The sequence below is a fragment of the Brachypodium distachyon genome, chromosome 4, assembly GCF_000005505.3.
Source record: "Brachypodium distachyon strain Bd21 chromosome 4, Brachypodium_distachyon_v3.0, whole genome shotgun sequence".
NCBI classification, from domain to species: domain Eukaryota; kingdom Viridiplantae; phylum Streptophyta; class Magnoliopsida; order Poales; family Poaceae; genus Brachypodium; species Brachypodium distachyon.
The window spans coordinates 45,571,739-45,596,085 of NC_016134.3; the positions used below are offsets into that span (position 1 = coordinate 45,571,739).

Below are 24,347 nucleotides of genomic sequence, written 5' to 3' on the forward strand. Positions count from 1 at the left end.
TGGATCTCTGAGCAGCCAAGAAAAATGTTTTTTTAGCAGTTGGAATGTCGTCGGTCGAAGTCAAAAGACGCAAGCAACGGTAATTTGAGAAACATACCATCGTCACAAAAAAAAGGTGATGAAGAGGGCTAGATGATCACTCCAGATATGTGCAAGACATATTCAAGGGGACCTAACTCCACTGGCTAGCTCCACGTTGAAGTTAAAGCTAGCCAAACCTCACAGATCAGAGAAGAAGCACCAAGACATGAAGACCATCTACGAAACACGAAGACAAAATCAAATCCACTATTCCAAAAGAGCGAAAAAGACGACCCTTATGTTTAAGCTGCATGGCGCTGCCATATTCACCACAACGCCTCTGCTAGCTTAGGGTATCGAAGCCTAACCCTAACTATAACACCGCGACATAGGTTTGGGGTCCCCACCCCCTCCCCAGCCAGAGCAACACACGCAAGAGGGGGACCCGTGGTGATGCCAGCGAGGAGCGGTGGTGTGGACGCGCTTTTTTGGAAGAGATACGTTCAAGGTTTTGAGTGCTACTATTAAATTCGCGGGTGTTGAAAACTCAGGAATAATAAAAACACAATATTAATTAATGGAACATAAATACACGTGTAAAACATAATCCAAAAAAATCTTATAGCCTTTGATGTTTGGTTCGCAAAAATATGAAAGACACAAGACTAAATAATAATTATGACCAAATGAAATCTACTCCACAAACATAACCAATAGTGAAGTTGTGATTTTATTGCCCTAACTTATACTATCAGCTTGTTTTTCGTTTAGAAAAGGTATAAGTGGGTGTGCCTCTTTGATTTAAAGGATTTCCAAATGTATTTTTGAGAATCCTAATCCTTATTTTTTTTATGTATGTTTGATTCGTGGGTTGCACATCATAGATAAATTTCCTTAGGATTAATTTGCAATATACTTATTGGGTTTGTTTTTCATCCACTCCAAGTAGCTGAAAAAGATTTATTATTTTTCATGCACAAAATAAGCATCTTTCCAATCCTATATTGTTAAAGATGAGATGACATTCCTAGTTTTGCACTTTATTTATGTTCCCGTGTTTTGAGAATCTTGCAAAGCAGGGGGACCTTTTGATTTTTTTTTCGTGTTGCTATTTCTATCCTTCGGAAATCCTAAGAACTAAACAGACACAAGAGACCTTGTGTTTTCAAACCCTGCGATTCGAGACCTTACAGGTCCTTTTTTTTACATGTCCTTTTTTTTTCATGAACTGAGATAAAAAGGAGATTTTCCCGTGTTTTCTTTTCCTCCGCTCTTTAAATTTGACATCTAAATGATGACACTAAAAGATAATTGTCCCTATCCTATGGTTTTCCCCACACGCTATCCATGCGACGAGTCGATATTGTTTGCTTTTAAACGACAACATGACGTGAAGAAAACAAGAGATTATAATCTTTTTTTTTTGCAACGAAGAGAAGGTAATCTTATCTACAAGGAAGCAAAGACGAGCAGCATCTACATCACTAGGTGCTAAGCATCTTCCGTGCCAAAAGCGGGAAAAGTTAACGAGCAGAACACTAGTGCTAAAAGAACGCTCGAGTCGACGGTACGGAGTATAGTATAGTACGTAGATAGGAAAAAAAAAGAGTACACAACCCTCAGGTGCTCTACCCGCAGCACGCATCACAGCCGCCGGCATTCGTCTTTGGCTCCGCGTTTGCTGACTCCCCATGCCGCCACGTCACGGCGGCCGCCGCCGATATGATCGCCGGCGCCGTATCACATTCCTCGTTCGGGCTTTCCATCCTTGTCTGACCGCAGCACACACACACGGGGGGTCTGTACCAGCGGGCGCCCAAGAAGTCAGAGCCCGCCCGCTCATCCCTATGCAACACGGGCCCCACGGCCGCTCCACCTACAGCTGGGGCCCGCCAGCCGTTCGGGCTTTGTCCGCGTCAGGCGCGCCACGCCATTCCTTGCAGACCGGGCCCACGGGCCAGCGACCCGTCACGCTCACCGCGGTTCACCTTTAGGCGGGCCCCGCGCCGCCTTATCGTTCTTTCGTCTGGGCATCGGCTCTCGCTACGAGCAGCACTCTTTTTTTTTTTTTTTTTTTTGACACGATCCGTAGCAGCACTGGCGTAAAGGCATTCCTTCCCGCATGTGGGTGGTGCCGTCCACGTCGGCTCGAAAACCTCGTCCGTCCGATCCATCCCTTGCGCGGCCCAGATGGACCGGGCTACCCTTTCTCCCCGCAAATAAAAATATCTGCCCCGCTTCTAGAACCCCCCTGCGTGTCACACGACGCCCCTCCTCTCCTGCTCCTCTTCCTCGTGAGTCTCAGCCCTCCTCCACGCCGCATCTTTCCTTCCTCCCTCCTCTGAGTTCTAGGGCTCAGGCGGGGATCGCCGGGGTTCGGACGGAGCCCCGAGGCAGATTGGATTGGATTGGATTCGATTGGGTTGGATCGATCGGGGGTCGGCGCCACCATGTTCTCGCGATCGTACACCAACCTGCTCGATCTCGCCAACGGGAACCTCTCGGCGCTCGACTACGGCGGCGGCGGGGGCGGTGGGGGAGGGGGCGGCAGCGGCGGTGGGCGTCCGCCGCGGGCGAGGCGGATGCAGCGGACGATGACGACGCCGGGGACGCTGGCGGAGCTGGACGAGGAGCGGGCGGGCAGCGTGGCGTCCGACGCGCAGTCCTCGCTGGCCAGCGACCGCATCATCGTGGTCGCCAACACGCTGCCCGTCCGCTGCGAGCGCCGCCCCGACGGGCGCGGCTGGAGCTTCAGCTGGGACGAGGACTCGCTCCTCCTCCACCTCCGCGACGGGCTCCCCGAGGACATGGAGGTGCTCTACGTCGGCTCCCTCCGCGCCGACGTGCCCGCCGCCGAGCAGGACGACGTCGCCCAGGCGCTCCTCGACAGGTTCCGCTGCGTCCCGGCTTTCCTCCCCAAGGACCTCTCCGACCGCTTCTACCATGGATTCTGCAAGCAGACCCTCTGGCCGCTCTTCCACTACATGCTCCCCTTCACCTCCGACCATGGCGGCCGCTTCGACCGCTCCAACTGGGAGCAGTACGTCCTCGCCAACAAGCTCTTCTCGCAGCGCGTCATCGAGGTCCTCAACCCGGAGGACGACTACATCTGGATCCACGACTACCACCTCCTCGCGCTCCCCTCTTTCCTGCGCCGCCGGTTCAACCGCCTCCGCATCGGGTTCTTCCTGCACAGCCCCTTCCCTTCCTCGGAGCTCTACCGCAGCCTCCCCGTCCGCGACGAGATCCTCAAGTCGCTGCTCAACTGCGATCTTATCGGTTTCCACACCTTCGATTACGCACGCCATTTCCTCTCCTGTTGCAGCCGCATGCTCGGGATCGAGTACCAGTCCAAGAGGGGCTACATTGGGCTCGATTACTTTGGCCGCACCGTCGGGATCAAGATCATGCCTGTTGGGATTAACATGCCGCAGCTCAAATCGCAGCTCCAGCTGCCTGATCTGGAGTGGCGTGTCGCTGAGCTCCGGAAGCAATTTGCTGGGAAGACCGTCTTGCTTGGTGTGGATGATATGGACATATTCAAGGGGATTAACCTCAAGATTCTTGCCTTTGAGCAGATGCTCAAGATACACCCGAAATGGCAGGGCCGAGCAGTGCTGGTGCAGATTGCCAACCCAAGGAGTGGCAGTGGGAAGGACCTGGAAGGGTTGAAGGCTGAGATCGAGGAGAGTTGCGCCAGGATTAATGGACAGTTTGGGCGGCCGGGGTATAGTCCTGTGGAGCTTGTTAATAGGGCCATTTCCAGTGTGGAGAGGATGGCATACTACACTGTGGCAGAGTGCGTCGTCGTAACTGCAGTGAGGGATGGAATGAACCTCACACCGTATGAGTACATTGTTTGTAGACAGGGGATTCCAGGTTTGGATGGTTCTAGCGGTGATGCACCAAAGAGGAAGAGTATGCTAGTCGTGTCAGAGTTCATTGGCTGCTCGCCATCGCTGAGTGGAGCAATCCGGGTGAACCCTTGGAACATTGATACAACGGCGGAGGCAATGAACGAGTCCATTGCTTTGGCAGACAATGAAAAGCAACTGAGACATGAGAAGCACTATCGATATGTCAGCACACATGATGTTGCCTATTGGTCCAAGAGCTACGTTCATGATTTGGAGAGAAGCTGCAGGGACCATTTTAGGAGGAGGTGCTGGGGTATTGGGCTAGGATTTGGATTCAGAGTGGTCGCTCTTGATCGCAACTTCAAAAAGCTTACTGTGGATTCTATTGTTGCTGATTACAAGAAGTCAAACAGCAGGGTCATACTTCTGGACTATGATGGAACTCTAGTGCCACAAACTACCATCAATCGAACTCCAAATGAAACTGTTGTTAACATCATGAATTCTCTGTGTGCTGATAAGAAGAATGTTGTTTTCATTGTAAGTGGAAGGGGTAGGGATAGCCTTGCGAAATGGTTCAACTCTTGCCCAGAGCTTGGCATTGCTGCTGAACATGGCTACTTTATGAGGTATGGTCTCGCCTAGTTTTCTCGATATTTCAGTTATTATTATCACTATAATTTATGATGTATCTTGCATTAACTTACATCATCCATATCATCTGTAGCTAAACCTATAAATGCTAAGAAGTAAGCAGCATGATAAATATATCGGCATTACTTATGTGAGATTATGTTATATGTTTGTGGCGCAATCTGAGATTAGGAGATTAGGAGGTTCTACTCTAATACTAGTTCTCATTTTAGCCACCAGTCATGAGTTGAAATTGTAACTGTATGGAACTGTAAATGGTTCAAACAACAAAGGCTCTTACAGTACATCTATGTTTATGATTAGCATCAAGTCCCTTGAGTCTATCTGGTTGCACCTATGCACTTAGGCTGTTATGCATCTACCATGGGAGTGCTTCTTTGTTTTAAGAACAGTAGGGGAGAACCCTACTGTCCATGGGGATGTACTGACCAAGTGACCATTGCATCAACATTCATGAGTCATCCTCATTCATCAGTATGCCAGCTATGCAACTATAGAGCATATTGATAAAACTGAACACTTGTCGTATACTCGTATCATTAGTTGGTAGAAATTATTACAGGAGCAACCTTTAGGTATGTCTGATGGCCCAAGTCTAACTATAACAGTTGGGAGGCAACAAGTAGATTCAAATTCCACCCTTCATGCTGCTTACAATAAATCTTGTTTGTCACAATTGAATGCGGTGATCTCTTTGATGGACAATTTTGGGCTTGTGTTTTTTTAATGTTATTCTTAATACTGATGGGATTTAATAACACTTCCTTTTCAGGTGGACTAGGGACGAACAATGGAAAATAAATAACCAGTGCTCGGAGTTTGGATGGATGCAAATGGCCGAGCCAGTAATGAACCTGTATACAGAAGCAACTGATGGATCATATATCGAAACCAAAGAGAGTGCTTTGGTTTGGCACCACCAAGATGCTGACCCTGGTTTTGGATCTGCACAAGCAAAGGAAATGTTAGATCATTTGGAGAGTGTTCTTGCCAATGAACCAGTCTCTGTAAAGAGTGGACAACACATTGTAGAAGTAAAACCTCAGGTAATAGTTTTCTCCATACATGGTCCGTCCAGTACTTTGCAGTCTCACAGAAGGTTTTAAAAGAAATATGTCATCTACCGTGATTTTTAGGCCACAACGATAGCTTATACTGTTTCATTTTATGTGTTGCAATCGTCTGCTAAGATAGCAAATTTTGCAGATGTTTAACTTGTGAAAGACATGTATAAACATTGCATTCACAAACAAATAATAGTGGCTTGTACAATATCCCAAATTCTTGTCTGGAAACTGATTTGCTTGTCTGCCAACAGCCATTCACTTGCTTGCTACACAGAGTTTATAATATGCTTTGTTGGACTGCAGGGTGTCAACAAAGGATTTGTTGCTGAGAAGATCCTATCAATGCTGACAGAGAACAAAAGACAAGCAGATTTTGTTCTCTGCATAGGCGATGATAGATCTGATGAGGATATGTTTGAAGGAATTGCTGATATTATGAAGAGGAGCATTGTTGATCCCCAAACCTTGTTGTATGCCTGCACAGTCGGCCAGAAACCAAGCAAAGCAAAGTATTATTTGGATGATACTAATGATGTTTTGAACATGCTTGAGGCACTTGCAGATGCATCAGAGGAGGTTGGTTCACCGGAAGAATCGAAGATACTTTCTCCATCAGAGGAGGCATGATGATGTCGTAGATGTACTGAGAGATGTTTTGAACAGCGTAGCTCATAGTGCATTGCAACCAGCAGTCTTCTGAGTAAAATTGAAGCTGATATCCGTCAGCAGGAAATGCAACTTTAGCAATGTTCGGATAGTCAGATCATTGTCAATAACCTAGTGTTGATCTATTTTTCGCTTCTTCTACTCTTTTTCCTTTCTTATCATAGTTTTGGAGTAATTTTTCATATTCTGGCTAGATAGTTTAGTGGCCTGGAGGGAAGAATCCATGGCAGGTATCTTTTATAAGATTTGAGTATTTATGGAAGTTTATAGAATATAAGTCGAAATTAGCATGTGAACATTTTGGTCATTTTGCCTCACCTGCTTGCTCGTGATGCTATCTGATATGGCACAATGGTGAAATTGCACCCAGTGTTGGGTTCAGGGTAGTATTCACTGCTAGTCTCGCCCTCTATTAGAGTTGGATCAAATGGTTTCAGTTCAACTAGTGTTGTAACTAAATGACATCATTGGACCTGGTGGTTGTTCTCAGGCACAACTCTTGCGCACTTTGTCCCCTTCTTCAGTGTTGACGGCTTTGAAAGAGCTGGCGGTGGAAGGGGGGAATCGACTTCCGTGGGTTTGACATTACTACGTGGTGCTGACTATGTTTCTGTTGCAGCTGTTAAACGATCAATCTTGCGAGGTCTGGTTTTTACCCCTTCTCTACTTCTAGTATTCTGGTTTTCTGGATGAATTTGCAAAGTTATGACACATTACAAGCTTCTTCAATTGTGCTGTTAATGATATTATGGAAAGTTTATGTTTTCTGGCAAATTCATTCAGTCTATTGAAAGAATTCTCCAACTATTTGTATGCCTAGTCTATTTAGGCCAGGAAAAAGCTGAATGAGGTAATTGTATAATATCGTGTAGGTTTTAAATATATAAACCCCTTCTCTTTTGAATGTTGAGACTTGGGACTCGCTGACTCGCAGCACATCATTCAGATCTGAATAGGTCCACACTGAAGTATGTGCAATATCACATACTCCATGCAAACAAAATTCAGTTTACGCATACGTCATATTGCACATCTTTTAGACTTTACAGTCCACACTGAAGTATGTCGATCGGGGTCAGGAAATAACTTTCTTATTTCCCGATTGAGCTTGTATTTACAGACTATATTATTGTATTTAGATACGTTATTGTAATGTTATTTCAGAATGTTGACATCTGGAGCTTTCTAAAGTTGGAAGCAGACTAGCACTAGCACGTATGCCTTTGCTATGACAATGTCACCTAATTGGATGGAATCTCCCTTTTTGGATTCCTCATCAACTCCATGCAATACGAAATTTTTGTTTGTTTGAACTTTGAAGACCCACCAAAAATCGTTACTCCAAATCGGGAAATATTTGATTCCATCAATTTGATGCCAGTATCGAAGTACTTATATTTATCTGCGAAAAAAAGGTCAGTAGATGTGTTAAATGAAATTCAGTGTTGAAGTACTTATCCCCTGCAAAAAAATTACCTTCATTTATGTGATGTGAGTTTGTTTTATTTAATGATTTTATGCATGTTATGATCAGAGTCTGAAATTCATGGCTGAGTTGTGATGGCAGTGAGTCCACTCCATCTAGCAGGAACACTTAGTTTCTTTAACACGCACGCTGCACACGTTTATCCATGCGAGTGCCCCCCATTAGCACACAGCGAGTCCTGGTCTTGATCCATGAAGTTCGTTGACAATACTAACAACCTATCTCAGAGTTGAGGTTGTTTACATTTCATTAGCTACATACGCAACCATATAGAAGACCCCACGATTTTATTTTATTTTATTTTACAGCAGAAGACCCCACGACTTTGTGAGCTTCGAAGATGACAGCAAAACGTGATGGACTTCTAACTGACAGAAGGCATTTGACGAATTTAACCATACAGTAGCGGGAAGGTGATTGAACGATACTACAACTTGCCAGTCAGTCAAACTTTAGTAAGGTGCCGGTCGATTTTGGGGCATTTCTTGAGAGCTGAGTTCTTCGATTGGGTTTCTAACTTTTTTTTATCCTATGTTTTCAAATTTTGTGCCCGACACCACCCAGTTCAATTTTCATGTTCGACTTCGGCGCCTTCTCCAGCCATGCCACGAGGCTAGGCTCTTCTCGGTAGTGATGCCGGAGGTGAAAGCAAGTACGTATAAGATATAGGTTCCTTTCTAATACAATTTTTTTAGAAATTATAATACAAAGTTGCAGGCCAAAAGCAAGTTGTGGAGCCACCAACTTCGCTTCGCATCTCACATAACAAAACAAAACGGAGAGGAACTAAAGGTAATGATATTTCCAGCTAAAAATATCCAAACTGAGAGCCCACCACACGTTTCGTCTAGATGATGGATACTATGTTTCGATAAGAGATGTACAATGCACTGAAAATAAGGTGGGATTTATGCTAGATACCTGGTGGGAAGTGAAGTGCAAAACTAGGCACTTTAAGAACAAAATTGCTTCTCAGCGTAAGGGAAACATCCCCTAGACAGCAAATCTACTCTCTCAGATGATCAATTTACCTCGACATCACAATTTATCAATACCGAGCTCTGTTCTACGTCACTTAGATGAGGGAATCAGGCAGAACCATCAGGCGTACAACTGAGCCAGATCGTCCTCGTATTTCTTCCTAAGTACCTCCCTCTTGAGCTTGAGGGCAGCTGTGACGAGGCCCGACTCGGGGGTCCATGGGTCGGATATCAGCTTGACTTTGGCTGGCATCTCGAACTTCTCCAGTCGTGTTTGCTTCGCAGCCTGAAGTACAGAAAAGTGGACGTCAGTACTCAAAACTGTCATCCTGACACTGCACGTCTGCACGGGATTCACCTAGCTTAATGTGATGGCAAGCTTTGAGTATGTACATCTTCCCAAGGATATGCGAGTATATGGCAATATATATTTGTACAGACATTTGGCCAACGTTTGACAGAGAAGTGGCAACCACAAATGTATATCTTCACTACCCTTTAGAAAAACAAACACCTAGCTGCTTGTGAAACATATCCAATAATGTATGGTCATTATCAGGAAGCAAACTGCACATAAATTCATGTACAGCATGATCAAATTTATCATAATTTTATATGTTTATGTCAAAGACTGCTGCAAGCCCTTTATCGACACGAGTATAAAGGTGAACTTATAAACAATGCCAAGATAATTGATGCTACATCTCTATGGCCAATAGTTTACGTATAAATATGCCTGGAAAAGTACAACGTAAAAAGGAACCAGCAGCTGACCAAGGTGAAATAAGCGATTTTGTCAATTCGCACTGTATATTCTCTCTTCTCAAAACTAACTTCAAAAAGTTGTGAAAATGAAATTTTTTGGCTGTACCAGGACGATGAACATTTGATGTTTTTGACAATTTTTACATGTTGATGGCTTTGGCAAATTTTGCATAACGTTTTTTCTCTCCAAATTTTCGTAGTAGCCCAGGAGGAGAGGGTGCAAACAAACCTAGATGGAGATAGGCATTTTTGCCAAGGTGAACAGAGAAACACACCTGCGCTAAAGATCCAAGCACTTCTTGAACAGCCTCTTTATTCTGGCACAATTCTGTGAAATCAGTGTATGTAACTCCTTGCTGGAGTGCCCACTTTTCTAGCTCATTACGTGCAGCTACCACAAGTGCAACACAGTAACTGTGGAAAGGATCAGCATGGACCATGATGTTCTCAACATACGGGCTCATAGCCAGCGCAGCTTCCACCTGTGATCATCAAATCAGTTAATAAGTGCTACCAGACACTTCTCTCACCAGAACAAGAACATTAGTTACCTTTCCAAGAGATACATATTCACCATTCTGAAGCTTCACGATATCTTTCTTACGGTCAATGATTTCAAGGCAGCCATCTGGGTGGAAACGCCCGATGTCACCAGAATAGAACCATCGCAGACCTCTTTCGTCCTCCTTCATATATAAGAGGCATGTGTTAAACAACTTTTCGTTAAACAGAAGTCATTAGCAACGATGCATGTTGTGATCTGCGAACATATCAGTAACTAGTTGATGGCTTACCTTATAGACTTCATTCGTTTTAGCTTCATTCTTGAAATAACCCTTAGTTACATTGGGACCTCCAATGACTATTTCCCCCCGAGGCATTGGTGAATCAGTTGTTAAGTATCCACCTTCAGCCCAGTCGATCAACTGAAAAAAAATTAAAATACAGTTTCCATGATGTTAAGAATTATGAGGTAGTGGGTACTATTCAGATATCCCACCAAGTAAAAAGATCAAGCCAAATATCAGAGCATGTATGAGATATCGAAAATAAGAAAATTAAAGACTTAATTCCTCTCATTATGGAATATTTTCAATACTTGGTGTAGTCAAATATCAGAATTTAGAAATTGTAACTAAAAATGTCTTAGGAATGTGAAAAAAACCCAGCTTTGATGTAGAAAAATGGGACTAGTTCAGATAGCTACAAAAACTGAGGCAACATTTAATATCGAACCTTAATATATGAACAAGGCAGTGGAGCACCAACACGTCCAACAGATGTGTCATCATACTCGGAAAATGTTGCTCCAGCACAAGTTTCAGTCAGCCCATACCCTTGGCCTATTGGAGCCCTGAAATTGCATAAGACTGTCAAATTTCAGGACTGTAAACGTGACAAAACAAACAGTAATAATACATTTAATAAGTACGGGATTGTAAAATAGGGTGACCTGGAAAGTTGTCAGTAACAACATAAAATGATGGTGTACAAAATCTTACCCAAGACATATATTGATAAATCTCTGAGTATCTCCGGACAGGGGTGCTCCACCTGAGAGTACAAAACGAATCTTTCCTCCCAATATTGCACGCACATTTGTGAAGATGAGCCTATCCCACAGCAATTTCTCTACTCCCCATGCACCCAGCCAACTTCCGTTGATAGCAGAAAGCCGACGGTTATAACCAATGTTAAATAATTTCTTCACCACACCACCCTTTGCATCTACCTAAAACCATCTCAATATGAAAATTAGCAGTCAATAAACAAATGAGAGCACAGGACAAAAACAACAAAGACGGAAATACCTTTTTTCTCACACCATCACGGACACGATCAAGTATAGCAGGTACAGCAGTCATCAGTGTTGGCTTTAGTGCAGAAGCATCACCTAGAGTTCCCTTTTTTATTTTGCTTGATGTGTCAGTCAGGGTCAAAGCTGATCCATATCCTATGGAGGCCCCAACAGCAGCCATAAGTGCCTACAAAATCATAAAATTTGCAGACTGAATCAAAATTAAACAAACAAAATGTTAATATCTGAAATGCTATTCAACAGTTACCTCAGCTGCCAACTCAAGAATGTGTGCAAGTGGGAGGTAGGCCATGTAAATATCCTTTCTGCCTAGTTCAGGCACAACGGTCATAACAGCTGAAAGAGTAGCCAGGACATTGCGGTGTGTCATCATAACTCCCTACAGAGGCACATAATAGTTCATCAGTTGAAGATTGAAAAAGGGCACATCATCTTCGAGTTATGCATATCATGAAGCAATTGCAAACAGGCACATATTTGCAGCATACTGAACAATCAAAACTGGGCAAACCTTGGGCAATCCAGTGCTACCACTTGTGTACATTATCACTGCAACATCAGATGGGAGAGGCATGCTTGCATCAACAGGTGCTTCACTTCCTAATCTATCTATTTCATCAAATGACTCAAGTGCCCAGCTAGTGCTATTTCGAGCTAGAGAAAGTTCAGCTGAGATGCCTTCCTCATTGATGTAGATCACACGCTTGACAGTGTCAAGTTGCCAACTTATATCAATCAACTTCTTCAATTCCTTCTGACCACATACAACAGTAGTGACCTCTGTCTGTAGAGCAAAAGGGATGAAAAAACAGCTTTAATATAATCTTTGGAGTATGATAGCAACCGTAGAGAAGTATTCCGTACTTATCTATAGCAAAAATGCTACGATAATTTTCACCAAAAAAAATGCTACGTAAGTTAAAAAATGCTTTGCCTTCATATTTATAAGTAGACTAGAAACAAAAACTCAGCAAGGACTAAGTGTACAACATCTGAGACACAAGTGGCAGTACTAACCTCATTTAGTGAGTGGCATAGTGCTTCCTCCCCCAAGGAGGCATAGATGGTGACAACTGTTATGTTTTGTCTGAAGCATGCCTTGCAAATAAAAAGAATAAACTCAGAACTTGAGAACTAATTACCAAGGCATAAGATATGAATACTACCAGAATGAATGTGTTCTGATAGGAACTAATTACAAATTACGGAGTAGTATAAAAAGTGAAGTAACAAATTTCAACATGAAAATTCAAACATATTAGTACAGGTGGTCAAATGGAAGAAATTACAAGTTGCGCACAGGAGTATTATTGATTTCTCAAAAAAAAAAGTTGAATTTGTATATGACTATGTGCTCCTTGTTTATTACTCCATTTGTTTCACTATATTCCACAACCTCGGAATCTCCATTTCAGAATACCTGTCCATTGAGGAAATCAAGATGTGGCTATTGCATTCTTTCCACACTACCCCTACTCAAATGTTTTGGGAGAGGTTACAAATTTGTACAATCTGAGACACTTATTATGGATCGGAGGGAGTATATCATTTAAAAGGGCTAAACATGGAAAGATAAACAGTGTCAGGGCATCCTTGTACTACCTGAATATCAATTGTTCACAATGTATTGCTTACCAACATGTTCAGCAGTGAACAGCACTTGGGACCCACGGAGTTGCTAAAGAGGAAAACATGTCTGGAGAATTCTTTTTGGCCTCACTATGATATGTACTATGTAGGACCACCGACATATGCTTTCTGCATTTAAATGTGTTCTAGATACAAATGGCTAGTGACCCCAATTTACTTATGCAACAGTATGGACCTCACATAATTCCACATTAAGAGAACGTAATGCACACAGAGTCTATCTATTAGTTGCAAAAAACAAACGTATTACCTGCAGTGCAATCTGCCATTCGGCCCGTGTCTCAGCAAAAACAGCAACACGCTCATTGTTCTGGTGACCTGACCGAATCAGTCCAGATGAAAAGTTACAAACGCTCTTGAAGGCCTCAGCATAGCATTTCCATTCGTACTCCCCCAGATGAAGCTTCTCAAAGGACCTCCCATCAGGCGATGATTCCATTTCCTTTGAAATGAGCTTCCTGGTGCCAAGGAGGGGCATGTGGAGATATTCATTGCAGGACTTCTCAAACAGCTCAGCAAGTGTGGTGATCCCTTCCCAATGCGTTTCAACGGGATGTTCAAATCGATGGTTGCGGATAGCATAGCCAGGCTCTCCACCGACATCAACTGGCACCCCTCTCTTATTTCCGACCTTTCTCCTTTTCTGGAGCAGAAGAGATACCACGATGGGCACAAGAAAGCCAACGAAATAAGGATTCATACTTGTGGAAGGGTGATCTGGCAGCTATATATACTAGCTTATGAAAGGTGTGCCACAGATTGCAGATGCCTTAAAGCGAGAAACCTGCAAAACATCTCCTGAGAGTAAATAAACTGAAACTTCTCTGCAGATTGTAATATGGAAAGGATTCTTTACATACAAGGACTAACTGCATGATTAGTCTTTTTAAGCAGGCAGGTAAAGTAGGACCATTCGCAAATATACCCATTCACCTTTACATTCGACGATTCTCTCTAAAGTAACACTGGCAAGCACACGCTTGCATATTAGAATGCATGTATCAAAATCATGTTACAACTTTGTATATGCATTGATCTTTCCTTTTCTTTTGTGCGGGCAGTATATGTAGGCATCTTTTCCCTTTGGCTGATCAAATAAGAAAAGCAAGCAATTCACCTGTTTGGTTTTCAAATTCCAAACAACATACGTACCAATACGTACCAACACCAGAGCTGTTACGTACTTCTCTACAACTTCGTTTCCCATGACCAAAAGTTCTAAACCAACATCTGAAACTGCTGAAACTGAACCCTAGTAAAATCACCTAGCCGCACAATCGCGAGGGGCGGGGGCAAAAACTGTAACACACGCCGGCATGGCGGCATGAAACGCCAATACTTGCTGGTAGTACGGTCCGCAACAACAACAACTAACGCATCAGTACTATATCAGTCTCCTCTCCATGGCGATAATCCTGTACACGGCGTAACGCAATGCGATGCAAAACGAGAGCCATCCCCATTCCCTCCGGCACCCCCACAGAGCCATTGAAAATTTGAAACCCACGGAATGTCGCCGATAAAAAAAAATCAATCCAGATTCCACGAGCGGCGCCCGTGTCGAGATGTTGTGAGGCGCGCGCCAGATTCCGCGAGCGGCCCGTTCCGGCGTTGCAAGGCGTCTCAGGAGCGGAGGGTGGGTGCCGTACCTTTGTGGAGCGAGGGTGCGCGGGGGCGGCGGCGGGGGCGGAGGCGCGACGCCCACGCGGAGGAGGAGGAGGAGCGATCGGAGAGGGAGAAGGATGGAGGAGGAGGAAGAGAGAGAGAGGCTGTTGCTGTGCTCTCGGGCGGCTCCGTCTGGTCCCTTCTCCAAGTCTCGAGCCGCGAAATTCGCTTGAGGCCGGTGTGCGCTCTGGCCCCACCGATCGATCCCCTCCCATCTCTTTTCTCTTCTCCGCTATCCAACGAGGTCCGTCAAGGATCGGCCCATTTGCTCATTGGCTGCTCAAATAGGCCGAGATGGACTTTTCCCTCCTCCCCGTGCCTTGCTATGGAAATAGCATTATTTATTGCAAAATGAGTTTGTTTATATTTTTGTCTCTTCGTATTACTTAATTTTGTGCTACACAAAAGTATCTCATATGAATACGTCAAATTGATTATATCTATCACATGGAACGCAAGACAATTACTGATGGCGCTCAATTATTATTGTTATTCGCTGACACCATAGGGACTCACCAACTCAGATTTTTATAAGAGTAAATATATGCAGATGTTCAGTCAGCAGACGTCATCTATCCTATCTGTTCATGCCTGCCAAGACCACAATGATACATTCTCATCCAAAAACAATGCTAAGACAACAATGACACATTCTCATCCATAAGCATGCCAAGACCGCAATGATACATTCTCACCCAAAAACAATGCCAAGACCGCATTGATACATTTCTCTTCCAAAAATGCTGTATTTGCTTTAAAAAAAAGAATATTGCTTCGGTCGATTCTAACGTCCTCTGTTGTTTTTTGAATACTTATACCTGCCAAGTGTCATTTATCGAATCAACCCTTGTTACAATGGTGACTATAAGTCAGAGGTTTACAATAATTTAGGCTCATCAGTTATGATAGCGTGTATATTATACAGGGCAAAATTCAGACCATCTAAACGCCTACAGACATGCGTAAGGTATACCAAGCCCTTCAACTTCAAGCAGCAGGGCTATCTGACTTATGTGTGGTAATGATAACCAATGAATGAGGGGGGCACAAAAATCTCTCATCCAGAGGCAGCCGCGAATCTCGCCCCGTCGCTGCTCTCCTCTTTATCAAACTCCTCCATCAGCTCCCGCTGCCGTGGTGTCAGCTCCCTGTAAATAGTGCAAGCGAAACAAATTGTTCATTACGAGTGTTTCGGAGGAGCTTTGTAGAAAAGGGGGCGAAAGATTTCACTGGAACTGAAATTTGGTCTAGGCAAGAATCATACGTTGGGATTCTGATGTTGAAGTGCACATAATGATTCCCGTAGGACGAAGAATTCCTCGCCTTTAGTCCTATAAATAAAAGAGAAAACATGTGCATGTTAATTACAGTTTGATTGCTGAAAAAAAATCCAAACGATCCTTACAAAGGGGCGGTGTTTGTTTTAGGGTAACTATGATGACCAACCTTTGCCCCGCAGGACAATCTTCTCTCCTGGTTGAGTACCTTGGCGAACCTGGACAGAGAATACCACATGCAAGGTAAGCCCTGGGGAATAATATCGCAGCATCCAGGAGACACAAGCAGAATTGTGGCCTGTGTCATGTGCCATAAACCGAAAGTGAATTTACATAAGAACCAATGAATACCTTGACTGAAACATTTCCCGTAAGGGTCGGTATTGTGACAGTTCCACCAAGCACAGCCTGTAAATCAAGCAGTTTAATAGTTCTTCATCAGCCCAAATATATATGCATGAACGCATGGTGTTAACATATGCATCAGAAATTATTTTTATTTCTTTTACGGATAAACAAACCAATAAAGCCTGATATGCATCGGAGCTGTGCTGGTGGCATACCCGTATCTGACTAGTCTGGTGACCCTGGTACACTGATTGTCCAAAGTCTCAATCATAGTAGGTGGTGCCACAATGCAAGATTGGTTGTCATGTGCTACCTAGCAACATGTACTACCTCTGTTCTCAAATGTATTTCAGGGTGGGAAGCGTGCAGTCAACCCGTCAAATTTTTTATCACTATACCCATACATCAATTGAGCCTACGTAAATAATATCATTACATTCATCTTGCAATATTCTTGTACTATGCACCTTTTCTTTTTCTTTTTCAATAGCATATTATGGTTGGAAATTCCTTTAAAAAAATATTATGGTTGGAAATTGCAATTGAAGTCTTCATTGGAGACTCAAAACCAAAATGCCATACATTTCTGGAAGGAAAGAGCAATTTATATGTTTTTTTTTTGGAAAGGAAGATGTGATTGGCATAATATAGATACTTCAGAACTCAGATCAACTATATGATCTGAACAATTAACGACAGGGGAGGAATACTATAAAGAGAGATGACCTGGGCCATGCTTAGAGCAGCATCAACATGTACATGGTTGCCATCTCTACGGAAGATAGGATCCTCTCTGACCTGTAACGGGGAAATGAATATTAAGGCTCCTTTACAAAAACCACATACAAATGAACACCTTTTTCAGCAAGAATATTGTTGGAGTGAGTACATTATACCCTTGATTAACTAGATTCTACAATGCACCAGCCACAAAAAAGCCTCAATTTCACTAGCAAGGTACTGACTGGACTGACAAATAGAGTTGGCAGTTTGACCAAGAAATAGAACCTTGATAGTAACGTGAAGGTCACCAGGTTTATTGCGCTCGACATCCGCTCCGCCCTGACCACGAAGACTCAGAGTGACATTGTCATCAATTCCTGAGAAGTGTGCCAGGCTTCCAGTTATGATATATTTCATATAAAAGATGCAACTATTCCCATACATTCTCCAAAATAAAGTTGTGTCGTCACATACTTGTAGGCAGCAAAGAGCACTATTAAATTAACAGAAATGGCAGAATGACTAAATAGAAGCATATTTTATTGAACAGTGAGACGAGCTATTGCCTTCCAAAGTGCCATTTTTCTTTATGTTAGCACTCCTCCTGAATGAAAGATTAGAAGGGAAGATCTACATTCTGCATTGTGCCCAAGTAGGTCAGTGGGGTTTGAATCAGTAGCATGTTCACCTAGGTAAGCTACCGTCTTACTTACAATAACCCTTGAGTATTTGAGTATGTTTGGTTTGTGACCAAAATCTACCCTGCCAATTTTTTGGTCATGGCCAAAAACATTGGTCCATCTGGATGGTAGCCAATCTCTTGGCATGCCCGCCCTATGGTTAGTCTAGTACATTGCCAAATCACGGACAAAAATTTTGGCCAAACACATCCAAATATTATCCATACCTAAATTCATAGTTGCATGTTACTAGTCTGTTCGCAAAAAGAAAGTTACTAGTCACATATCAAGCCTATAGATGCATCAATAGAGTAGAGTCGTTCTTACCAGCAAATATGTCAAGTTTGACTGATTTTTTCCTCTTCACTAGCTGTTCACCTTTACATGTCTTGCAAAAATTCTTCAAGAGAAACACGACAAAGCAGAACCAAAACATGAACTTAAGACGTAAATCCATAGAGTAAAAACTTCAAAAATTAACAACTCATTATACAATAGCATTGAGTAATTCGTATCATGTACTTTGCATCATGCAGATATTTTAGAGATTACTATCCCAAATCGTCTTTTTAGAAACAAGAACTCTATTGATTAATCAGGAAGGGTACATTTGTACTGCACCACCAGCATTACAGCGGCTGGAACACGGTCCACCCAGAAGCAATCTTTTCTCCTTGGCGCAGCCTCCATGGCACAATAGCGAGCGGTCAAGTTTGCTTCCCTAAACACATGAATAACATCGAAAGAAGCAAAACCCTACTACCCCAAATTGTTTAAAGCATCAGAGATGTTCTTTAAAATGCAAACCAGATCCTTTTTTTCAAGAATCAAGAGCATTCATGGTAGTGATTTTTAACATTTCTCAATGACATTGATCAATTTAAGAAACTGTGTATCGTAAGGGCAGCCATGAAGAACGGAACTTCACATCATATGACAAAATACCATAAAACCTAAAAGAGGAACAAATAGGCGAAATGTACCTTCACAATTTTTCCACTTCCACCACACCGAGAACAAGTAGATTCAAGACTCAATATACCCCTCTGAACAAATGTCTGTGTTCAAAAGACAAACATTTTGAAGGTCAGCAAAGTATTCTATATGTGACGAACTCTGAAAAAGATTCTGAAAAAGGAGACATACCACACCAGCACCTCTACAGGCTTTACATGTTTGAGGTACAGTACCAGGAGGAACACCACTTCCATCTGAAATAAATGTTACACTTGAGCCATAAAAACGAGCATGCTTGGGGTGGGGGTGGACATGGAAAAGTAAACAAGCGATAACACATACTGCAAGTATCACAGAGAACATCAGCCTCATATGTAATAGTTTTTCTGCATCCTTGGACAGCTTCCATGAACGATATTTCAATAGGAATCTATTGTTCAGAATAAAGAAAAATAAGCATTGCAACCATGTGTCTATTTTAAATCAAATCATTGAAGGAAGAACAAACCTTGACATCTTGACCTCCTCTCGAGGTGAATACATTGCCAAAGATCTAGTTGACATGGCAAAATATAAATGTATCAGGAATGCACATTGGATCGTATATAGTTATATGTACAAGCAACAGAATACACAGAAACAGAGAGCTAAGAGGATTTTGCCAAATACAAATATTGAACGGTACTAGTATCAAATCATGTTTGGTCACAATAGTTAGCTAAAACTTCAAAGAAATAGTTCATTAAATCTTTACTTTTACACAAACATAGAACAAAGGAACTGCATTAGACTAAATAAGTTCCTAATGTGGTGTACAGTATTTACATGGATGCCTTTCTACAATTCATTTTTTATAACTTATGTTCCGGAGTCCCAGAATACAAGGCAATCACATATTTCGAGTTTGATCACAGGCCTCATGCAGAACTTCAACAAGTTAGTGACTTTCTGATAACCTAGAAACATTCATGGGGCAATTTACTGATAATAAATCCAAGGACGGCTTATCTTACATCAGTAAAAATGTCACCAAATGGATGATCACCAGAAAAGTCATCTGTGCCACCACCTGATGCTTGGCGCTCATAAGCTTCTGCTCCAAGCTGCCAATGTATTACAGTTAACATATAAACACTAAATATTTTGTACTATAGGCGATGAATATTAGTAATTTAGGGAATCCACTCAATCAGTCTAGACGAACAACTGAACACGGAAATAAATAAGATAAAAAAAACTTGTTTCATTATTTACAATAGCATTCAGTTTATATATATGGGAAAAAATAAGAACCTGGTCATATGTTTCACGCTTATCATCATCCTTCAAAACCTGAGGTAAAAGCACAAACAATAGTAGCTTTTTAGATAAACATGCGTCATGGTTCATTGAAAGGAAAATAAATTGTGTGTACTAAAACTCCATACCTCATAGGCGCGGTTAACTTCTTGGAATTTTTTTTCCGCACCATCATCATCTTTATTGGTATCAGGGTGGAACTTCTTTGCAAGCTGAAGAAGCATGGCCGGTTATGCTAAGATTTAATGAGCTAACAGATTAAAAAGAAGTTCATGACAATTGTTGATCAATGACACCCAGATATCAAGACTAAGGTAGCATGCATGCATGCAACAAGTGTCTGACCAGTGATCATGCCAGTAGAGAATATCACAAGAAGTTGATGCTCTAGACATAGAGTCTGTGATGGAGGATTATCTTCTCTCATAAGCTCCATAAGCTGAGCTTCATCAAGTAGTTTTTTAGTAGCCCAAAAAGTTTTCGGTGTTTTTCTTATTTATTTTTGAGGAAAAAAACTGTTCAGTCTAGAAGAAGCGGTTGTTTGGAACTTGAGTAATGATTTGCCCTGCTCTAGCCTGAAATTTAAAATTTCCCAAAGAGTTTATGGCTATCAACCTGAAGGAAACAAGCAATCCAGCAGCTAGACATAGTTGCCAAGATTATTGATCAAGTTATAGTGCATTTCTGCACAATAAGTAAACTAACGGAAACATATGATGGCATGTCAAATAACATGTCATATTTATTAATAGAACATGCCAGATTTATTAACTTATGTGATCTGGGTCCCGGTTCATGTTCACCATTCTGGCATGGTAACATCTTGGAATAAACAGGATCCCCAGAAATTTGATTGAGTTATGTTCAACCAATAATGCATATCCTAAGTCTTAACTTAGACAAGTTAATAAAAAACATACACCATAATATGCCTTCTTTATGTCCGATGCAGAGGCGTCTGAGCTCACTCCAAGCACATCATAGTAATCCCTTGTATTCACCCTCATTGTGGCTGAAATCATAGAAATTAATTTCTTATAATGTAAATAAATAAACTAGAATGGAATTTATCAAACGAAAATAACAAACAGAATCACACTCATAGTTCAATACTAACAGCAGGTTTGAAATATGAACAGTTGCATTAAGAAGAAACAATGCCAAGTGCCTGTGTCTGGACAATGACAAATGGCATGTGGGTACTGGTAAATGGCAAAATCAAGCATAATTTGAAGCACAAATATGACATTATATCTTTGTAATTAATATAGCATCTCTTTTCAATTTTTTAAACAAGGACGTTAGCTCAGCTTCAGGGCCTTCCTGATTCACAAGGTTCAAAAACAGAAAAACAGTAAACATCCAGGATTGCAACAGCATGCCCTCTTGAATCATAGGAATTTGCACCAAAGGGTGTTTTATTACATCACAGGAAAAACATGGAAACTCATGAGCTGTAGGGAATGAACATGTTCCTTTGGAATTGAGTTGAAAGTGACACATAGGAAAAATTTCTAATGTTTCTAATCGTACAAATCAAACAACCACTATAAGAAGAATTCCTAAGAGATAAAATCCTACAGTTCCTTCGAAATTCTTTTGAATCAAAGAGTTGAAATAAATACTACAATTTGAAATCCTACAAAGAGTTGAAATCCTATAATCTCTTGGCATTTATATAAAACTTGTTGCAGCTACAATGCTCACATTGTTTTATGCAGAAGTGACAAACAATATAGCATAGTTCGAACTGTCTAGTGTTTTTCTTAATAAAGGAATACTTTATCGATCATTGAGATAAATAATATTTCCTTGGGATCTCAAAAAAGCGTTAAATCTTGAATTTGTGAGCATTTTGAATCAGGGAAAGTGTTCAACACGGTGCTTAGCAAGTTAGAATGGATATGAGTGAGTGAGTGAGTGACCAGATAACACTGTTAAAGTGTGCTTACTAAAAATAAAATACCAGTATGCCATAAACAAGATGGTTGGTGTCCACACAAACATATAATTGTGCCATCCAATCCCCTCAGAATAATAAATTATGCATCGAGGGAAGGAATGTTGGTTGCCCGGATTGAAAGCAGCAAGAACAAGAAAACTTGGCTTAAGTTATAAACAGCCAAAATAACACTTACGCTCTGCTGTCAGAGCATGATTATCTCATTTCTTTGCGAATATGATTATCTCATTTTGTTGAGATGCTTTTAGATACTTAGGTGTTTGGCTAGCAATTTTTCCTATTGCGGTTGAGTATGATAATATGTTCAGTTGAGACGCTTTTAGGTACTTCGGTGTTTGGTTAGCTTTTCTTTTCGTCCTTCATTAGGTAGTAAAGGGATATAATATTGCATTCCAGGACATATGAGATGGAATGTGAGAGGCATGGCTGGATCCCCTAAACCGAGTGCAACAACTCTGATACCATGTAATATTGTACATTAGTCTAGCAGGCCGACAATTCAATGCGTAACATACTCCTCTGGTCAAGGTTTTTATTGTTTTCAAAATGCTTAAAGTTGTGTAAGATTAAGTTTCATAACTTAAACAAACTATTTTTTGTAATCTTTAGGATCTTACTTGAACTATTTGTATTATTTTGTAGCAAATTTCTGACCTGTTTGTTAGAATTATCTAGCTACAAGTCCATATTTAACTGTTTGCATTGTAATTTCAAGGATTTTTCAAGTTTTGTGTTGGATTTGTAATGAAATCCTAGATCGACCACTGGCAATTGATTCTTGAATTACACGTTCACACATGGCAAACCCTGATGAAATCCTAGATCAACCACTTATGGAAGGACAAACATTGATTAACAGACTTTGTGCAAATTTAATCCGAATTGCTAAACAGCATCATAGTCTTCCCACAGCAGCTTACAGTTAAGCAAACCGAAACAAAATAATTGCAAAATGAGCCCAGAACTTGGATTCAGCTTTCAACTCCAACTAAATTGGTTATAATAAATTAAATTACGCCCAACTGGGACGACAAATTGCTATACATATACAAAACTAAACATGACAATTCATGACATATCACATCAGATCCAACGGGGGGGAGTGCGTACCATGGAATGACCTGCTCGGGCACCACCAACTCGGGCTCCTCCTATCCCTCGCTGCCCAATTTCACTGGTCAGCCTTTTCCTCATACAATTCACACGAAACGTTTCGAACCTTACGGCTAGGCCACTGACCTGGATCGGGCATCCGCGACGGGACGCCCCACGCTGAGGAGGCGGCGGCGAGGTGGCGGGAGAACACCTCGAGCTGGCACGGAGGCAAAATGGGTTAGCTAGCCGTGAGGGTTCAGGATTGGATGGGAGGAGGAGCTGGAGGAACGGGGGAGGGGAAGGGCTGGAGCTCACCTTCGACTTCGACGAGGAGGTCGCAGCGGCGGCGAGCATGGAGGCGGCGGCGCGCGCCATGGTGGGCGGAGCTGAGGAAACCCTACGCTGTGAAGGGGCGCGAGCGGCGGAAGGCGGAGACTGCACGGAAGAACTGTGAAGGGTTTTAGATGGGTTTTCTTCTGCATCATTTTCAAAAAAAAAGTTGAATTCTTTTTTAAGCGAAACATGCAATTTTAAGGTCTGGTTTTGTTTGGCTAAAATCATTGAGCTTCATTTCACTTTGTATTGGTAAAATTATGACGCTCTGAATTTATTTTATAAGTTATTCTCAATAATTGTCATTTGGTTACGTAGATGTGAGCCAAACTTTTCGTGACAGCGAAGAAATTTCGATTTCTCAAAATAGGCGAAAGCTTGTTTGGGTCAATTGAGGTATTACGGCATCATCATCTATCGGTGCGTACCTTTTTATTTGGATTGTCGCAAATAAGTTGGACTTTTTACTTCCTCTCACGGGGGTTTTCATTATGCGAAATCAAAGAGAATATAATTGCCAGCAGGTGTTAGAATTGAAAGCTTAACTGAAGTGAAAATTACAAAAAAAAAATAGAGATAGAACAAAGGAGGGATATAGCAGCTCGCGGCAAAGTGTCTAACAATTGTATGTTCCAAAAGCATGCTCACAATAACGAAAAGCAGAGAAAAAATGAATCGACAAAGAGCATCAATATCCAAAAGTATCAAATATTTACTTAGTTTCATTCAAACGGAGTGCTCGAGCACTATAGATTGATTATCGAACATCGTGTCAGTATTCCCTACACGAACCAATAAAAGCCAATTCATAACAGGTAGCCAAACTTAATCAACCAAATCCTTGTGCTGCCAAATCTGGGAAAAAATCCTCAAAAAAATCTGCGAAAATGTTTTTAAGAAGAAAAAATCCGACAGAAAAAAAACTCGATTTTTTAGAATAAAAAAACTCGATTAGGGGTATAAAAAATAAATAAATAAACTCGAATATGTTCCCTCTTTGTCTCACTTCCAAAGAGATGAATTGCAAGCCGGCCCGGCCCAC

The 24,347-nt window shown here is 41.9% G+C and overlaps 3 protein-coding genes and 1 long non-coding RNA gene across 6 annotated transcripts; 2 read left to right on the forward strand and 2 right to left on the reverse strand.

Annotated features, from left to right (window-relative positions):
• Window positions 1-2,255: 2,255 nt before the first annotated feature.
• Window positions 2,256-6,572, forward strand: LOC100824241 (probable alpha,alpha-trehalose-phosphate synthase [UDP-forming] 7). Its single transcript, XM_003578789.4, has 3 exons — window positions 2,256-4,507; window positions 5,305-5,578; window positions 5,903-6,572. The coding sequence occupies exons 1-3, from the start codon at window positions 2,472-2,474 to the stop codon at window positions 6,224-6,226; spliced, it is 2,634 nt and encodes an 877-aa protein (XP_003578837.1). The 5' UTR covers window positions 2,256-2,471; the 3' UTR covers window positions 6,227-6,572.
• Window positions 6,573-7,852: 1,280 nt separating this feature from the next.
• Window positions 7,853-8,760, forward strand: LOC112268609. Of its 2 annotated transcripts, none has more exons than XR_002959967.1 (3): window positions 7,853-7,985; window positions 8,063-8,211; window positions 8,316-8,760. It is a non-coding gene; the product is annotated as an uncharacterized LOC112268609 (long non-coding RNA). The 2 variants fall into 2 exon arrangements; XR_002959966.1 differs by having other exon boundaries at window positions 7,875-7,985; window positions 8,060-8,211.
• Window positions 8,484-14,804, reverse strand: LOC100825157 (long chain acyl-CoA synthetase 9, chloroplastic). Of its 2 annotated transcripts, none has more exons than XM_024454440.1 (12): window positions 14,615-14,804; window positions 13,216-13,749; window positions 12,333-12,413; window positions 11,827-12,099; window positions 11,563-11,694; window positions 11,308-11,481; window positions 10,999-11,228; window positions 10,733-10,850; window positions 10,291-10,422; window positions 10,048-10,182; window positions 9,697-9,978; window positions 8,484-8,543 (listed from the first exon to the last, which is right to left on the reverse strand). In XM_024454440.1, exons 2-12 carry the CDS (start codon window positions 13,663-13,665, stop codon window positions 8,538-8,540), a joined length of 2,013 nt encoding a protein of 670 aa, XP_024310208.1. In that variant the 5' UTR covers window positions 13,666-13,749; window positions 14,615-14,804; the 3' UTR covers window positions 8,484-8,537. The 2 variants fall into 2 exon arrangements, with proteins under 2 accessions (XP_024310208.1, XP_003578840.1); XM_003578792.4 differs by having other exon boundaries at window positions 8,539-9,017; window positions 9,772-9,978; window positions 14,615-14,801.
• Window positions 14,805-15,314: 510 nt separating this feature from the next.
• LOC100824547 (chaperone protein dnaJ GFA2, mitochondrial) lies at window positions 15,315-23,444 on the reverse strand. The gene is made up of 18 exons (XM_010240374.3): window positions 23,288-23,444; window positions 23,117-23,189; window positions 22,988-23,038; window positions 20,835-20,926; window positions 20,043-20,126; window positions 19,909-19,947; window positions 19,629-19,718; window positions 19,124-19,168; window positions 18,958-19,045; window positions 18,805-18,869; window positions 18,642-18,716; window positions 17,986-18,058; window positions 17,264-17,355; window positions 16,982-17,053; window positions 16,259-16,315; window positions 16,077-16,125; window positions 15,895-15,961; window positions 15,315-15,778 (listed from the first exon to the last, which is right to left on the reverse strand). Exons 1-18 carry the CDS (start codon window positions 23,345-23,347, stop codon window positions 15,688-15,690), a joined length of 1,263 nt encoding a protein of 420 aa, XP_010238676.1. The 5' UTR covers window positions 23,348-23,444; the 3' UTR covers window positions 15,315-15,687.
• Window positions 23,445-24,347: the final 903 nt, after the last annotated feature.

Excerpts from the sequence above, each read along its gene's own strand:
- LOC100824241 (XM_003578789.4), top strand. The coding sequence starts at position 2,472 with ATGTTCTCGCGATCGTACACCAACCTGCTCGATCTCGCCAACGGGAAC. Across the intron at positions 4,508-5,304 it reads GAACATGGCTACTTTATGAG|GTGGACTAGGGACGAACAAT; the intron begins GTATGGTCTCGC and ends CTTCCTTTTCAG. Across the intron at positions 5,579-5,902 it reads TTGTAGAAGTAAAACCTCAG|GGTGTCAACAAAGGATTTGT; the intron begins GTAATAGTTTTC and ends GTTGGACTGCAG.
- LOC100825157 (XM_003578792.4), bottom strand. The coding sequence starts at position 13,665 with ATGAATCCTTATTTCGTTGGCTTTCTTGTGCCCATCGTGGTATCTCTT. Across the intron at positions 10,423-10,732 it reads TGCCTTGTTCATATATTAAG|TTGATCGACTGGGCTGAAGG; the intron begins GTTCGATATTAA and ends ATTTTTTTTCAG. Across the intron at positions 9,979-10,047 it reads AATATGTATCTCTTGGAAAG|GTGGAAGCTGCGCTGGCTAT; the intron begins GTAACTAATGTT and ends TGATGATCACAG.
- LOC100824547 (XM_010240374.3), bottom strand. The coding sequence starts at position 23,347 with ATGGCGCGCGCCGCCGCCTCCATGCTCGCCGCCGCTGCGACCTCCTCG. Across the intron at positions 23,039-23,116 it reads GTCGCGGATGCCCGATCCAG|CGAGGGATAGGAGGAGCCCG; the intron begins GTCAGTGGCCTA and ends GAAATTGGGCAG. Across the intron at positions 16,126-16,258 it reads CGGGAAATGTTTCAGTCAAG|GTTCGCCAAGGTACTCAACC; the intron begins GTATTCATTGGT and ends TTCTCTGTCCAG.